The 16,764-nt window shown below is 36.8% G+C and overlaps 3 protein-coding genes across 4 annotated transcripts in view; 2 read left to right on the top strand and 1 right to left on the bottom strand.

The window, feature by feature from the left end:
• Window positions 1–882, bottom strand: part of LOC136064722 (uncharacterized) — a 3,067-nt gene extending 2,185 nt beyond the window's left edge. Inside the window, exon 1 of the mRNA XM_065766807.1 lies at window positions 67–882. Within this exon, the coding sequence (XP_065622879.1) occupies window positions 67–791 (725 nt within the window). The 5' untranslated portion in view covers window positions 792–882. The remainder of the gene's footprint in view (window positions 1–66) is intronic.
• Window positions 883–1,152: 270 nt separating this feature from the next.
• LOC112036110 (uncharacterized) lies at window positions 1,153–3,630 on the top strand (the record flags this gene model as incomplete). 2 transcript variants are annotated; one of them, XR_010626333.1, is given in 6 exon segments in its annotated part: window positions 1,153–1,338; window positions 1,429–1,557; window positions 1,677–1,877; window positions 1,994–2,874; window positions 3,215–3,286; window positions 3,418–3,630. XR_010626333.1 is itself a non-coding variant. In XM_065766808.1 (4 exon segments), coding segments are annotated over 4 exon segments (1,150 nt in total), but the record flags the coding sequence as incomplete, so codon positions are not given.
• A 2,136-nt stretch (window positions 3,631–5,766) lies between these two features.
• On the top strand, window positions 5,767–12,980 carry LOC112036116 (protein PLASTID TRANSCRIPTIONALLY ACTIVE 16, chloroplastic). The gene is made up of 5 exons (XM_024068937.2): window positions 5,767–6,834; window positions 8,161–8,613; window positions 8,754–8,822; window positions 9,264–9,322; window positions 12,390–12,980. The coding sequence occupies exons 1-5, from the start codon at window positions 6,388–6,390 to the stop codon at window positions 12,934–12,936; spliced, it is 1,575 nt and encodes a 524-aa protein (XP_023924705.2). The 5' UTR covers window positions 5,767–6,387; the 3' UTR covers window positions 12,937–12,980.
• The last annotated feature ends 3,784 nt before the right edge of the window (window positions 12,981–16,764 follow it).

The raw sequence follows: 16,764 nt of genomic DNA, 5'->3' as shown, positions 1-16,764 counted from the left end.
AAAAAAAAAAAATAAATAAATAAATAAAAAGAGCACATAGGAAACAAACAATCATGTTCTATGTACCTGATTCTTTCTTTCGGAGATCGCACAGGGCTCCTATGGTACTTAGTCGTGGTTGGAGATGGAGATGGAGATTGAGATGGAATGGAGATGGCTGAAGGGGATGGAGAACTTGATCGCCTATGTCCAAGAGTAGGTGGCCTACGCCGCACAGGTGATGGAGAGTCGTGTGGTGGAGTTGGAGATCTTCGATACCGCCTTCGTACAGGAGAAGGTGATCTTTGTAAGGGAGAAGACGATCTGCTGCGATTAGGTAAGGGTGATCTGCGTCTAATAGGTGAAGGTGATCTGCGTCTAAAAGGTGAGTGTGCTCTTCGCCGCACAAGTGAAGAGGATCTACGTCGAACAGGTGATGGTGTTCTATGTCGTTGCATAGGCGAAGGTGACCTTAGTCGCCGCATAGGCGAAGGTGACCTTCGTCGCCGCATAGGGGAAGGTGATCTACGCCGCCTGATAGGGGAAGGTGACCTACGACGTCGGATAGGAGAAGGTGATCTACGCCGTCGGATAGGAGAAGGTGACCTACGACGTCGGATTGGAGAGGGTGACCTACGACGTCGTGGAGGAGAAGGTGACCTGCGGTGCCTCACAGGGAAAGGTGACCTACGACGAAAAGGCGAACGCAATCTTCGCCTCACTGGAGAGGGTGATCTACGATGTGATTGTGATCGCGATCTAGATCTTCGCCTAGAATAAGATGATCTCCGTCTTGGAGAGAGAGAATGCATAGGTGAATGCCTCCGACGAGGGGTCACAGATCGCCTTCGTGGGGAGCGATACACCCTTTCTGAAGAAACAGAGCGCCCTCGAGCTTCAGTGATCTAGGGGGGGGGGGGGGGGGGGGGGAGGTGTTTCTCTATATACATGGGTTTCAAGTGTGGGGCAAGTATAAGGAGCTTCAATAGGGGTTACGAATTTATGTTTGTAGAGCTAGAAATATTGTGAAGCCGAAACCACCAAAACCTCCCATTGCACTACAAATGGGTCATCAGCTTTGTGTTTGCCACAATTGATGTTATATTTTTATTTTGTAGATTCAATATGTTGGGCTGCTTTTACATTTATTTTTTGGTTAAATCTGTGTTACAGGATGAATGAAAAATTGTCTTTCGCACATAAATCTCCTAGTTCTTTGAGGTCACCACAAAGAGATTCTAGGGATCGGAGTGATACACGCAAAAGAGTGCCAGTTTCATTGTCTTCACCTGGGAAGTCTCCAACTTTCTCAGAATCTCCACCACGGGCAAGAAAAAGGGTTTCTAGTGAAGATAGGAGGTATTCATCTTAGCTGCTTTTTCGTATAATCTTTTGATCATTCTCTTGGATTTATATATTTTGACCGTTTTGGTTGCAAATGTCATTTAGTCCATATCAGAGTCCTGTGAGGCAATCAGGGAATCAAATGACCCGTGATGCCAGCTTCAGTCCTGCAGGGAAACCTCGTCATGGTAGTCCAGAAAGTAGTGAAGAGGCAGGCGAACCTAATTATGTCAGGTTAAATTTGTAGTTGACCATTATCTGATTTCTCATTTTTTGTGTTGTCTTTTTGGTCTCACTGCAGGGGGATATTTTGATTTTCTAGTTTAATTTTGCTGAGGGTGCTCCTTTTGTAGGGATGATATGAACAATAAATCTAAGTCTTCACAGAAAAGGTCCATCCATTCATCTTCGGTCAACAAGCAGAAAGATTCACCTATGAAGGTTCATTACAAGGAAGGGCGCTCTCCTGAAAGATTAGCAGAACGTCGGGCTACTGAATCCCAGACTCGTTCTGATAAAATGGAATTGAGAAAGAAAGAAGAGGAGAAAAAAAGGTATATCTTTCTCTGTTGAATGAATCTTGTCCTCCTACTAATTAGACACCAGTACTTCTGCATGAACCCATGGGTCTCATATTATGAAGCATTTCTGACTCTGAGAAATCTTTTAGGAGTGGGTTTCCTCCTGAATCTCCTGGGAAACAGAAGTCACCAACATCGTATAAGGACTCTTTGCTAGGTGATAGGCAGCATCTGTCATACACTGGAGAAGGTAAAATATCTGATGAGAAGATCCGCTCTCGTTCAAAGAATGTTGATGGCAATAGGCGTCCTTCAGAAACTGCACTAGATTCTGTTGGAAAAGTTGATTGTAATAAACATACGGCTTCAACAGATTCTGGTTCTGAGGAAAGTGATAAGCACAGAACCGAAGAGAAGAAAAGGAGAAAGCATAAAAGATCTGAGAGGAAAGATGTGGCTTCAGATGATGATTACAGTTATGATTCTGAACTAGATGATAGGAAGGAGGCTAAGAGGAGGAGGAAGGAAGAGAAAAAATTGCGGAAGGAGGAAAAGCGTCGAAGGCGTGAGGAACGGCGTAGGAGAAAGGAAGAACGGCGTGCAGAGAAACTGAAAATGAAGAATAGGGATGGTTCTTATGCTTCTGATGGTGAACATACTGTAAGGAGAGAGTCTAATCCAAGTGATGATGAAGACATGCAATCAGAGCAGAAAAGGCTTGAGATTGAGTTACGAAAGAAGGCTCTTGAATCACTTAAAGCAAAGAAGGGCATCAGTCACTGATATTGTTGCTGCCTTGGAACACTAAGCTGTTCTGTTTCTTAAAGCATTTTTGTTTTCTAGATTCCTGTTGAGCAGTATCTAGTTATGTTTGCTAGGAAATTTATGTTTTAAATGGAAGTGTGTTTTATATTGGTTACTGTTTGATGTATTCTATGTTTACTGCTGGCAGCTGAAATGGATAAATGAGGATTTCATGAGCTATTCTCTTGAGTGCAACTTTATGCAGAACATGCTGCTAGATTTTCTGGTAATAATTTGTCTTCCCTTAGCTGGGGATTTATTTATTTATTTATTGTTTTATTAGGAAAGATATTTTCGTAATATGGATATGGTTGTACCTAAGAAAAAATTGTAGTCATTTGGTTGTAAGGCATCTTATTGCTGTGACTGGAATTTGTTTTGTATTTGTTTGTTTAGAATTTTTGTTTTATTAGATTCAGTGAAGTAATTTGCAGGGGAAATCTAACCATGTAGATAGGGTTCACAATCCTCTTGTTGTGTTGTTAGGACAAAAGATGAGCCTAAAGGTCTTGTTATTTTTAATAATTTGAAGTTGATACTAAACTGGGTTTCTGGTCAATTGGTAGATGAAAATAATGTCAACAGATGATTTGGTTGAGCAGACCATGTGCAGATCCACATTCTGAACATCAATTCAGGTGACTTTTTTTTCATTCTTTTATGGGCTCTTTAAGAAGAACAACCTTGTGATTATGGGTGAATCCTCTTTGTATCCATATAGTAGCTCTTTTCTCACTGTATCTTGGTTTAACCTCTGTATGGTTGGCAGCTTGTGAGTTGCTCCTTGGGCCTTGTTTTCTGAATTTCTTCATGGTGCTATAGTTCTTGGAATCGTCCTGTCCTGATCTTGATATCAGCTATAAAGTTTACGGAGATGGCATTGTGCATGTATATATGATGAATAGTTCTGTATGAGAATATACGACCATATTTTTATGAGCAGTTGTTTTCAGGCTTTCCTGGCCTGTCTTTTTCATTTTAATTCATATAGGTAAAGCTTGGGTACTTATATATTTGTGTCATGGAGATGCTCTTCACTTTGGGTTGGTATTTACATAAGAGTTTGGTGCATACACATTATGTAGGTTATATAGATAGTTACTTTCTCTGTTAGCTTCAGTTATTTAAATCTACTTGGTATCAGTTCTAAACAGATGATGCATGAGCTTTTGGCTGCAGTTTCTAGGTTTAGCCTTCTTGAACTGATGTTGGTAGAATAGGGTCCTACTTAAAGTAGGCAAAGATTTAAATTGGTTTTGGTGGGATTCTACCCCCCCACTCCCCAACACCAAAAACTTCTCCTGTGCTCCCTTTGTCTTCTTTGCTCTCACCTCTTTATTGTTGCGATAAGTGAGGGCTAGTTAGGAGCTGGTGGGGAAGTTAAGAGAATGAGGACTAGCTGAGCTCCTAAGACACTGAGGTTGGATGAAACTTCTAGGTTGTATGACTATGAAACAATGATTTCTCCGGCAACTTCTTCGGTCCCAATCTGTATGGATTGAGGGTCTAATTTAGTATAAATAAAGTTTGAGGGCAAGTATGATGTAGAAATCAAAATTTGAATTTGCTGAATGCTCTTATAATTATAATAGATGTTGGACACTCATGGAAGCTGATGAATTAAGAGGTTGCACTGAAGTGACATACACCATGACTAGTATGAAATGTGAAGAGCTAGAACAAAAATTTGTTAAAAAGAGCAAGCAGATTCTAAAATTTCAAAGCTGCTTGAACACTTTTTGATTGATTGTGGTGGCTTGGAAGCAGAGGGATTCAAAGTTACACTTTGGCAGCTCTTAAGTTAGAATTTAAGAGAAGATGATCTTTCAACCATCTTGTACAAGTTGGTTCCAGTAGAGAGATTTGTACAAAAGAAGTTTTTAATTCTTCAATCTAGTTATCAAGGTAGTAGCAGTTTTATGTTCTAGAGAGAGAGAGAGAGAGAGAGTGGGGAGGAGCATTTGTGCAAGGATATGTTTGGTATCATTGCTATAGAAATTTGTTTGGTATCATTGCTTTAGAAATTTGAAGATTATTACCGTGGTAGAATGTGGTTTTAGCATATTAACTACATATATTATGCGTTTATGCGGCTGTGCAAATAATTATCCGAAGGACTAAAGAACTACCAACAGACAAGCCACAGCTTGGTTTTTCAGGAGCTACCAACAGACGAACCATAGTTCAGTTTTTCAGGTCTAGTGTTGGACCCGGAAAATGTGTATTTCCTTGTGTGGCTGTTGATTTGCATTTTAATGAAATTTTAGTGATTGCTTGCATAAGGCGTGTCATCTTAATATGGCTTGGCTATCCTTAATGTTGCTTCCCTCAACTATTTTATGGTAGCTGTGCATGGCTAAATACTCATGAATATCTAATCAAGATAGTGCTTCCAAAACAAAGAATGAAATTTGTATGTATCTGAAGTCATTCTACCCTATTTTCTGCCGTCATACTGAGTAATGTTTTTGTGCATCTGAAGCTGTTGATTCCTTCCGTCTTCTACAGTATCTTTTTGTGAAAGAGTAGTTCAAAGGACTACATGCTATTTCATAAATTTTTGCTACAATTTTTGTTTAAGACTGAGTAGTTGCCTATCGCATGGAGTTACCCTTTTTTTTTTTTTTTTACACTACTAACACCTTGCCACATTACAATTATGGTAGAGAAGTTGTGGCACTAGATTTTCTCTCTTGAGAAAAGTCTATGGACACAATTTTTACAACTGATTGTTAGCAGTAGGTAAAATTGTATTAGTGGTGGATTCAGATAAGAACTGGTAAAAATTTGCCAACTTAACTAATTAACTGTTGTAAAAAATGTTATGAAATATTTTTGTGCACGTAACATTGCTCTATCTTTTGGCAAAATTTGGTAAATAGTACATTTTTAAGAAAAATTTTGGTGACTAGTATGCGTTTGAACTTATTTAGTTAGTTGGACTGTTTTTGGAACTCGAGTTTCAATCCAAAATCGAGTTTTCCAAACTTGATTTACTCTTGGATAACGCCTGACGTGGATTAAAAAAAAAAAAAAAAAAAACACATGAAAATCGAGTTTACTAAACTCGAGTTTCATGCTTTTAAAAAAAATAACTTATATTGAACTCAAGTCTAGGAAACACGAGTTCCATTAGTAAACTTGAGTTCCATGTGTTTTTTTATTTATTTTTAAATTCTTATTAGGTGTTATTAAAAAACAGTTCAACTTACTAAATACTTTTAGCTGCATGCTATCTCTCTAATATTTTTCTTAAAAGATGTTGATGCTCAAATTTTGCCCTATCTTTTTCTTGAATTCTTGTTGCCTTATGTGGGCCATGCTTTATCTTTTTCTTGAATTCTTGTTGGCTTCTGTGGGCCATGCGTATCGAGTCTTGTGGTAACGTGGTGGATAAAATTTGATAAACTGAAACTATTAATAAGCACGACCCAAACTCCCACTGCTCCCTGTTATATCAAGTGGGCATGTCGTTTTCTTGTGCCTTGTGGTGATATTTGAACGTTTGGTGCCTGACTTCGTTGAGTAGATAAACCTTGACTACGTGGCTCAATTCCATTTGCTACGCTTCCATTGCCTCCCTCCCATCAAGATAATATCAGGAACAAACAAAAACTATTTGGCGATGGCATCATTTCGTGGGTTTTAACAAACAAAAATTTTTAGAATCTGGATGTACGCTACAATCTCATAGAATTGGAGGAGAGGGTGGCCTTCCACATTCTCTCTCTTTTTATCTATGGCTCCTACTCTCACCTCCAATTCATTTCTTCTAAACACTACACCTCATTCTAGGCTAACCTTCCAGAAAAAAAGGCTCACAATCTTTGCCAAGCAGGCTGGTCCTTTCCCTTCACTTCGTTTTGGCAAGAACAATCGCCCATCATCCTCAGAAGAGCCCCAAGCCCAACCTGATGATTCAGCTAATACCAATCCTCTTCGTTTTAACTTTGGAAAGATACCAGACGTGAAGTCTTTGATACCGGCTGTGAATAATCCTTCTACGGCCTTATCATTTGGGAACCAAAGACGTAAGGACCCTGGCACGGTGTTTGTTGCCGGTGCCACCGGCCAGGCTGGAATTCGCATTGCACAAATGTTACTGCGTGAAGGCTTTATTGTTAGGGCTGGGGTGCCTGAGCTTGGTTCTGCCCAAGAGTTGGCTCGTCTTGCTGCCCAATACAAGGTTAGTTTCTGTAGCCATATCTCAATGTTGGTCAGATTTTTTTGTGATCTAAGTATGCTATCTGTTGTTATTAATTATAGACATGGGAGATTTGTGGAAGGTCACATCTAGCCTTTTCTTTTTTGGTTCCTAGCAAAGAATCATAATATTATACACTTAGGGACAGCCAAATGTGGAAACTTGTTTTTAAATAAAAAAAGGTTGAAATCTTTTTATCTTCATAGCCAAAAAAAAAAAATAAAAAAATAAAAAATAAAAGAATTATGCTTAGGATCTCTATCAGACACAATAGATGAAGGAACCCTGTAACCTCACAATTTCTTGTATATACAATTCAACAGGCTTATTTAAAGGATAGTTAATCTTCACACGAAGAAAATGAGCTGACTTGGTTACTCGATCTACAGTCACCCAAACCAAATTATAATCTTCAAATGATTTTGGGAGAGCTTACAGATAGCTTTGGGTACTAAACAGACATTCAGCACAGCTTACCATCCTCAGACCGATGGACAATCTGAACGTACTATTCAAACTTTTGAAGACATGTTGCGGGCTTGTGTTTTGGATTTAGGAGGCAGATGGGATAGTCATTTACCGTTAATTGAGTTTGCCTACAACAATAGCTATCATTCAAGCATTGGGATGACTCCTTTTGAGTCTTTATATGGACAACGATGTCAGTCACTAATTTGTTGGGATCAAGTTGGTTCATGTTAGTATTGAGGTAAACTTGATATTAACATGCCGGTCATACTTTAAATTTTGAAGTATAAATTTGGGTCGTGACAGTTGTGTCATAACTTGAAATTTTATTATATATTTTTTTAAATAACACTTTTAACATATTTGGAAAATAATTTTTCCTTATCCTAAATAAAACTCAACGCTTTTGATCATATCTATTTTAAAAAAAAAGGAACACTGAACATATTTAGAAAATGCTTTTTCTTTATCCTAAATAAAACCCATCGATTTTGCTCGAGATTGGAGTTGGATGTGTTCCCTTAATCTAGCTACCTTGAAAAAAATCATGTATTTAAGCAAGTGCATTGTACACGTAACAAGTTTTGGGGATTTCTGCTTACACATTGCACAAAAGTTTGGACAATCAAGATTTGCGCAAATATTTAATACAACTAACAAAGATGTGCGCCAATCCATTGCTAAGATATGCAGTCACTATGCAGTCTTTTAAGAATTTGACATGGCCCAATATGTGAAGTTGCATAGCCTATGTGAAAATTTCTTGATTAAAAAAATGGAAAGATTAGGCTGTATTGCATCCTATTGATTTTCCTTGCTACAATTGCATCACCACCACAGATCATATCAAACGAAGAATCGAGACGCATCAACGCGGTCCAATCCACCTTCCAAGACACCGAATCAATCGCCAAGGCGATCGGAAATGCTAGCAAGGTTGTCGTCACGATCGGGCCCGCAGAAAACGGTCCCACTTCTGAAGTCTCCACATCAGATGCATTGCAAGTGATCCAAGCCGCCCAGCTGGCAGGAGTAAGCCACGTGGCTATAATCTATGATGGGAGCATAGGGAGCTCCTCAACATACAATGTACTGGATGGAATCTCTTCATTCTTTAACAACTTACTCTCACGATCACAACCGTTGACTGTGCCTGAGTTTTTGCAAAAAGTAATCGAAACGGACGTCAGCTATACATTCATAAAGACAAGTTTGACCGAAGATTTTTCACCAGAAAAGTCATATAATGTTGTGGTGTCAGCTGAAAGAAGCGCCAGTGTAAACGACTACAAAGTAATGTAATGTATGCCATAATATCTATATTCACATTGTACATCTCATTTTGTTTTAGACATCAAAACTTTAATTCTTTTTAATATTCATATTTTTTGTTTTTTTTTTTTTTTGGTCATGTGTTGGAAAATTAATATTAGGTAGCCAAGTCCCAGATAGCATCTCTAGTGGCAGGTGTTTTCTCAAACACAGCACTGGCAGAAAATAAGGTACATTGCTTATTGCTTAAGATTCTCTAAAGTTGATAAGTGTAATTTTACTATAAAGTTCTTAAAATCATATTTATTTATTTTGAAATGAGTGGATTGAATTTTATTGCGTTATTGCGAACATTGACTAGGACTATTTTATATATATTTAAATTATTGATAAGATAATAACATTTTATTAATTTATCACGATATTTTCATAACATTATCACAATATTTAAAAGTGTTATAAAAATATTGTAAATGTAGCACTTTTTATTTAAAAATGGATAAATGAGATTTGATAGCTCCACATTAAAGTTAGTCCAAAATATAGAGGATACTAATTTATTACTTACAAAAGAAAAAAAAATGTACATTTTCAATCTAGGTATTATTATTTTTGAATCTGGTTGTTGTTAGGTGACAAATGATTGAGCATCTTAGTTATATGTTATTTAGGTTGTGGAAGTTTTTACGGATCCATCAGCTCCCTCAAGGCGTGTAGACGAGCTTTTCAGGTAAATTGCAGTAAATATAAGCAATATTTTATATTGGGAATATTGATCACATCAATTGAAATTTTGGTTGTTTGAAGTTTGGACGGAGTATTTTTTTAAATTAAAGAGATTAAAATATTATGGTAATTTCAATAACAATGGTATTTATGGGTGACCACACTTATGGCTTGTTTGGAAGTTTAGAGAGGAAGGAGAGTAAGGGAGTAGAGGGAAGGGGAGTAGTGGGGAGGAGAGTAGAGGAAAATGATCACCTCCACCTTATTTGGATGTTTTTAAAATTAGTAAGGGGGAAGGAGTAATTAGCCCTTCCCTTGTGTAATTTTGGTTAATTAATAAGGCAAATTAGTAATTTACTTAATCAATAGTTTAGGTACTCTACTCCCCCTCCAAATCTCTCCAATTTGGGGAATTAAAATTGAGGGGGCTAGAGGGGTCCAACCCCCTCCAAACTCCTCAAACCCTCCCCCTCATTCTTTAAAAAACTTCCAACAAGGTAATTGCATTACTTTCCTCTCTCTTACTCTACTCCCCTCCTTTTTTAACATCCAACATGCATTAGTGATGGTGGTGGTATGTTTCGTAGTATTGTTGGTGATTTGCGGTGGTAGTAACAAGGGTAGTGAGGTGGTGGTGGTGGCAGCATTGACAATGTCATTAGCTAGTGAGGGTGGCAATATTGGCACTAATGGTGATAATATTGGTGGTGATGACACCGTGACATGAAAATAGTAATGGTGGCAACTTGAGTAAAATCTTACCTCAAAATTCCTCATCCAAACCCAACAGATTTCTACATGTCAAATAGAATCAGTTGGAATGGTTTCAGGTTTGGAATGAAATTTGATCAGCCCTGGAAAAATATCAAATGGAGGGACAAAACATATACATGAGCAATTTTGCCTGTTGGTGAAGTATTTGGTGGTAGTGCTTTGTTATTTTTTATTTTTTATTTTTATTTTTTTTTGTTTTTGAAATTCAAGAGGAGCACATTTCTTTTACTCTTGTTTCTATTGGTACAATACAGCATTTTTAGCTCATTCTTTAAAAAAAGAAAAAGCTATAATATTGTTTAAATTGTTTGAATGTACTGCTTCTAGTGCCATTCCTGAGGATGGAAGAAGAAAGGCTTATGCAGAATCACTTGCAAAAGTCAGAGCAGAGGAAGAGGCAAGGTAGCAGCTGAGAAAGCTCGTGAAGCAGCTGAAGCAACAAAGAAACTCGAAGAAGAGGTGAAAAAGCTTTCAAAGCAAGAAGCTCGTGCTGCTAGTCTGGCCGAGGAAGCTCAAGAGAAGGCTGATGCTGCAGGAACTTCAATGGAAAACCTTTTGAGCAAAGCCAAAGACTTTGGTTCAGGGCTATCCTGGAATAGTTTTAGTTCCCAGCTCACAATTCCAGGTCAAAACCCTGAAGAGAAACCGAAAGTGCAGATTGCAACTGTTAGGGGACAGGCCAGGGCTCGTTCTTTGCCGGCCCAGAAAGCAGTTGTTAAACCACCTAGCCTAAATTTTCCTTCTTTCAAACCAAAGGAGAAGCCAGAGGCAAAGCCAAAGCCAAAGGACAAACAGACAGAGGAAAAGAAAGAAGTCAGGAAGGTGTTTGGTGGCCTGTTTTCACAAGAAACCGTATACATTGATGATGACTGAGATGATACTTTGTGATCCATTTCTGCTCTTTAAGTATGTTTTGGTGCAGATGTAGTGTAACCTGTAATGTTTGTAATTTTATTATTGTTGAAAGGCTGTATTTATGAGTTTCAGCAAGAAACGTGTACTGGTTTAAGGATAGCTTATAGTAAGTTTCTTTAATCTTGTTGACTGTTACATTTGCCCCTCAGTAATTGAATAGAATTACCCTGCTTAATGTGAAAAGAAAAGGTTGAATGGGCAAGCATTTGATGGAGTGTAAGGTAGCTTCGGATTTAAGAGTTAAGGATTTTTGGTTGGGCGCATTTTATGTTTTTGACTAAGAGTGCTAAATGAGGGTGTTGAGGATATTTGTCAACCGTGGCCTAAGGTCACAATTGAAGAGAATCTGTGCTAAATCAGCATAATATCTAAATATGAAATTAAAGAGGGATCATTTAAGAATAAGTAATTTATGAAAAATACAAAAACTTTAAAACTAAACTTGTCCTCAGGTACAACCTTAAGCACGGCATGGCCTCACATAATCCGGCCCTTTGTGTCACGAGGGCCAGAGGGCACTCAACAGGCCAGAGATGACTTTTCTCGTGTCTCCATGTAAGAAGCAAGATGGCCCAAACTTGTTTTGATTGAATGCTTTATAGCAACAATCGAAACTTATGTATTTGGGTGTCTTACTAACAGCCTAGCCGTTAAAGCAATTCCAACGTTGCATGTAAAATGCAATTCAAATGATTAGCTGCAAAAGCAAATTTCAAAAGCAACTGAACAATCACATTAATTAACAACTTAAGGAAGATAAACACTAACACAGAATCCCAACTCTTAATTTTTTTGGCTAGTTTGATTCTGAAATTAGATTCAAAGTTCTTCAAATTTTCACCATGTCATTAGTCCTTGCTTCCAATTCGCGGGTAATGCAATGTGGTAGTAACAAGGGTAGTGAGGTGGTGGTGGTGGCAGCATTGACAATGTCATTAGCTAGTGAGGGTGGCAATATTGGCACTAATGGTGATAATATTGGTGGTGATGACACCGTGACATGAAAATAGTAATGGTGGCAACTTGAGTAAAATCTTACCTCAAAATTCCTCATCCAAACCCAACAGATTTCTACATGTCAAATAGAATCAGTTGGGAATGGTTTCAGGTTTGGAATGAAATTTGATCAGCCCTGGAAAAATATCAAATGGAGGGACAAAACATATACATGAGCAATTTTGCCTGTTGGTGAAGTATTTGGTGGTAGTGCTTTGTTATTTTTTATTTTTTTTTTTTATTTTTTTTTTGTTTTTGAAAGTTCAAGAGGGAGCACATTTCTTTTACTCTTGTTTCTATTGGTACAATACAGCATTTTTAGCTCATTCTTTAAAAAAAGAAAAAGCTATAATATTGTTTAAATTGTTTGAATGTACTGCTTCTAGTGCCATTCCTGAGGATGGAAGAAGAAAGGCTTATGCAGAATCACTTGCAAAAGTCAGAGCAGAGGAAGAGGCAAGGGTAGCAGCTGAGAAAGCTCGTGAAGCAGCTGAAGCAACAAAGAAACTCGAAGAAGAGGTGAAAAAGCTTTCAAAGCAAGAAGCTCGTGCTGCTAGTCTGGCCGAGGAAGCTCAAGAGAAGGCTGATGCTGCAGGAACTTCAATGGAAAACCTTTTGAGCAAAGCCAAAGACTTTGGTTCAGGGCTATCCTGGAATAGTTTTAGTTCCCAGCTCACAATTCCAGGTCAAAACCCTGAAGAGAAACCGAAAGTGCAGATTGCAACTGTTAGGGGACAGGCCAGGGCTCGTTCTTTGCCGGCCCAGAAAGCAGTTGTTAAACCACCTAGCCTAAATTTTCCTTCTTTCAAACCAAAGGAGAAGCCAGAGGCAAAGCCAAAGCCAAAGGACAAACAGACAGAGGAAAAGAAAGAAGTCAGGAAGGTGTTTGGTGGCCTGTTTTCACAAGAAACCGTATACATTGATGATGACTGAGATGATACTTTGTGATCCATTTCTGCTCTTTAAGTATGTTTTGGTGCAGAGACAAAAACAAAAAAACAAAGCAAAACCAAAAACAAAAAAAAAAAAAAAACAAAACAAAAACAAAAAAAAAAAAAAAAAAAAAAAAAAAACTTCTTTATCCATTTCTCCTCATTGATTTGCAGTGAACCCATATCATAAGATCTTGAATGCAATAGAAATCGAGGAAATATAATAGACAATATTATTTATTTCAACTCTTCGGCCACATAGTGGAAGAAGCTCAACCCTTAATTATGAACCTCTTCTGCTAGCTGGATGCCACCCCAGCTATATGTTAAGAAATGGCCTTAAATTTTAATTAAGACTTGGTAAGTTTACTGGTTTCCTTCCTGAAAAATGAAAATTTTATTTGGTTCTTTTTGGGTGTCTTTGGTATGAAAGAAAATGCTATTCCTTAGAGTGAAAGGAAAGCGTATTCTTTATTAAAGAATTAATATATTCATCATCCGCCACGGAATAAGAATTGAGTTTTATAAATAAACAATGCTACAAAAATTTTGATGGTTTTGGCCCAAGAGACAGAGAAGAAAAACAATAGAATTGGGTGTGAAACCGAGAGAGAGAGAGAGAGAGAGAGAGAGAGAGAGAGAGAGAGAGAGAGAGAGAGAGAGAGAGAGAGAGAGAGAGAGAGAGAGAGAGAGAGAGAGAAAAAGGATTTTTGCTTAAAAGATAACATAAGGAGGGAGACAACAATGTTTAAGTTTTCTCTGCAAAAGTTTTATAAAGCACACAAATCAGGGAGAATCTATGAGACTTTGATTCATGTTGTGAAGTGAAGATATTAGAAAGAGATGATGCCGCAATGTGAGCATAGTAAAAAGAAAAATAGTGTCCGAGAAAGGAAGAAGAAACTGCAATGAGCATAGTATTTGTGAGAGTAAAGAAAAAAAAAAATTAGCCGTAAGACATATATAAGGGATATAAATTTGGGAGTTCTTGCATAAAAATATTATAAGTGATTTTATAATAGTGGATTGATTCAAAGTTTATTCCAAGATTTTTTTCCATTCATAGAAAAAATGTTTTCCACGTAACTTATGTGTTTTTGTGTGTAATATGATATTTTGACTTAACGATTTTGATGATTATAATTTTTGGTGACTGATTAAAATTGTTAGTTGAATTGTTTAATTCACAGAAGAAGTTTAGAACCCAACATTTTGTGATACCCCAAATTGTGCCAATCCAATTGGATTGGGATTGTTCGAGTGTGTTGTGCAGCGCATGTTTGAGTCCTAATTGTAACTTAATTAGTCTTTTAGGGGTATAAGTGTAGACATAGCTACAACAGAATTACAGAGATCATTAGTGTATAAACACCCTCTTATTAGTTATTAGTTACTACTTGGGTGACATGCATACAGAAATTAAAGGATTTAGAGCGTCTAAAATGTATTCAAAATTAGTACCACTGAGCCTGCAGCTCTAAACATTTTTTTATCTTCTGCAACAGTGCCAGAACTATCTCAATGCATCTTTCTGGCTTAGTGCAGACCTTCTAATTAGTCTGCTAATACTTGTACCTAATCTGCGCTCCACACTGCCTGTGCCCATTTCAAAGGCACAGCAGCAATTTATTATCCCATGCACTCTACGTACAACTGCAATTCCTACACAGTTTTTCTCTTGAAAAAACCATCAATGCCACCTTAATACATGTTAGCACGGAATTGAGAGGTGACATTGACATATATAGGATATCAAGTGACACCATGGGTCGCCACAAGAAATAGATAACGTCTATATCAAGAATAAATCCTTAAATCCACGTAAGGAAATCTGGAATCCACTCAAAAGTGAATAAAAGAAAACCTCACTGAATTTTCTATTAAAATTTTTGAATGCCCAGCCACTAATTTAAAACAAAACAGTCCTTGGATAACTAATAAGAAAGCTTAGAAATCCCTAATTCGGGTTAAGCACAAAATTAGGTTAAAGAAATAGGAAATTGCCAAAAATTAAAAAGAGTGAAATTGAGAAAAATACAAATTTAAATATTACTAGGCACAAATTAAACCCACAAAATGCGTGAGAATATATAATTATTTTGTAATATAGTATATAATGTATAATTTATTATCTATAAAAATTTTAAAAAATTCAAAAGTATTTTCATATGTCTATCTCTAGAAATATATATGTGGGGTGTCCGAGGACCAAGAAGAATAAGAAGTGGGATGTCCTGCACCCACTCATTTGTAAAGCGCATCTGACTCGAGAAATTGGTCTACCCAAGAAGAAGATGGGGAAGGTGCTTAGTATCTAATAAGCACCCGAATGGGAGAAATAGCATTCTAGGAGAGGCATGGTGGGAGGAAGTTTCATAAAACGGCCGCATTGAATGCTCTGTAAAAACCTTATCAACTGCATTAATGAAAAACTAACCCTTGAATAGTATCTTCACAACTAGCAACCCTTCTACCACCTTCAGCAGAACCTTGATGGGACAATTATCTAGGGAAGAGCATTAGCGCATACAAGTGGAAAGCCAAGATGCCAAGAAGGAGGATATATAAGGGGAAAGAAGCTCTACAAGGAAAGGGGGATATTTTTGAGAGAAATAAAGTGAGAAATAGAAAAGTGAACAATGTATTGCTTGATAAAACTAGAGTAAGACATATATAAGAACTTTTCCTCGAAAGTGACTGAGGAGTACTTTTTTCAACAATTGCTTGATTCATTCTTCCTTATCTGTGAACCACTTCATAAGCACTAAGCTTAGGTAGCAACTCTATTGTAATTGCCTTCCCACCTCTACACACAAAAAATTCTATTGTTTAGGCTTGGGTTGAAGGGCAAGGCACTACTAATTTAAGTGGGCTTGGGCTTCCAAATCCAGCTCTTACAATATCATTTTATTATTTTTGGTGTGTTTGATTGATAATATTCTTCTAATTTCTATTAGAGTGCATAATGTTTTTCTAATTTTTTCTAAACAATAAAATTTTTAAATTTCAAATTTATTATTCAAATTTCTCATTCTCTTAGGAAAATTATCATAATAATCAAAACTCATTACAAAATTACAATTGATATTACTCAAATAAGCAATAAACACATTCAAAGACATAGCCGTTTATATTTTGTTTTGATATAAACTCAAATTCTTAATTTCCAAAATAATTAAGTATTAACAAACAAAAATCAAACCAAATTGATAAGAGGGAGAGAAAGGCCTTGTGATGGGGAACTTAAAAAACATAATACCAAAACATATCAACCCAAGGTAAAGCTATAAAATTTATATTAAAAAAAAAAATTTAAAAACATTAAAAAAAATCATCTACCTAAAGTAGAGTTGCAAGAAATTTAGAGGGAGAGAGAGAAGATAATCATATTTTCGGAGAAAATATGAGAAAGAATAATAAATTTATAAAAATAAGATGAAGAAGAGAAGAAGAGTCTTAAAATTTATAGTTGTAAATGCCACATTATCCAAGCATAATATGTAAGAGAATAAAATTATATCATTATATATTCTATCTTTATAATGTAATGGGATAACATCTAACAATAAAAATAAAGAAGAAGAAGAAAGGATAACAACTTGAAAACCCAAAGCCAAATTGCAATCAACCCAAAGTAGAAATCTAAAGAACACAAAAACTCATCAACCTAAAGTAGAGATGCAAAAAGAATTAAAAAAATCTATCAAAAGAAAAAAAAAATCGAGAGAGGGTAATCATATATTTTGTGAGAGAAAAATATGGATTAAATGAGAGAGAGAGAGAGAGAGAGAGAGAGAGAGAGAGAGAGAGAGAGAGAGAGAGAGAAACA

This window comes from Quercus suber, unplaced genomic scaffold, assembly GCF_002906115.3.
Source record: "Quercus suber isolate HL8 unplaced genomic scaffold, Cork oak 2.0 scaffold_746, whole genome shotgun sequence".
In the NCBI taxonomy this organism is placed as follows: domain Eukaryota; kingdom Viridiplantae; phylum Streptophyta; class Magnoliopsida; order Fagales; family Fagaceae; genus Quercus; species Quercus suber.
This window is presented reverse-complemented; position numbering and strand designations above follow the sequence as displayed.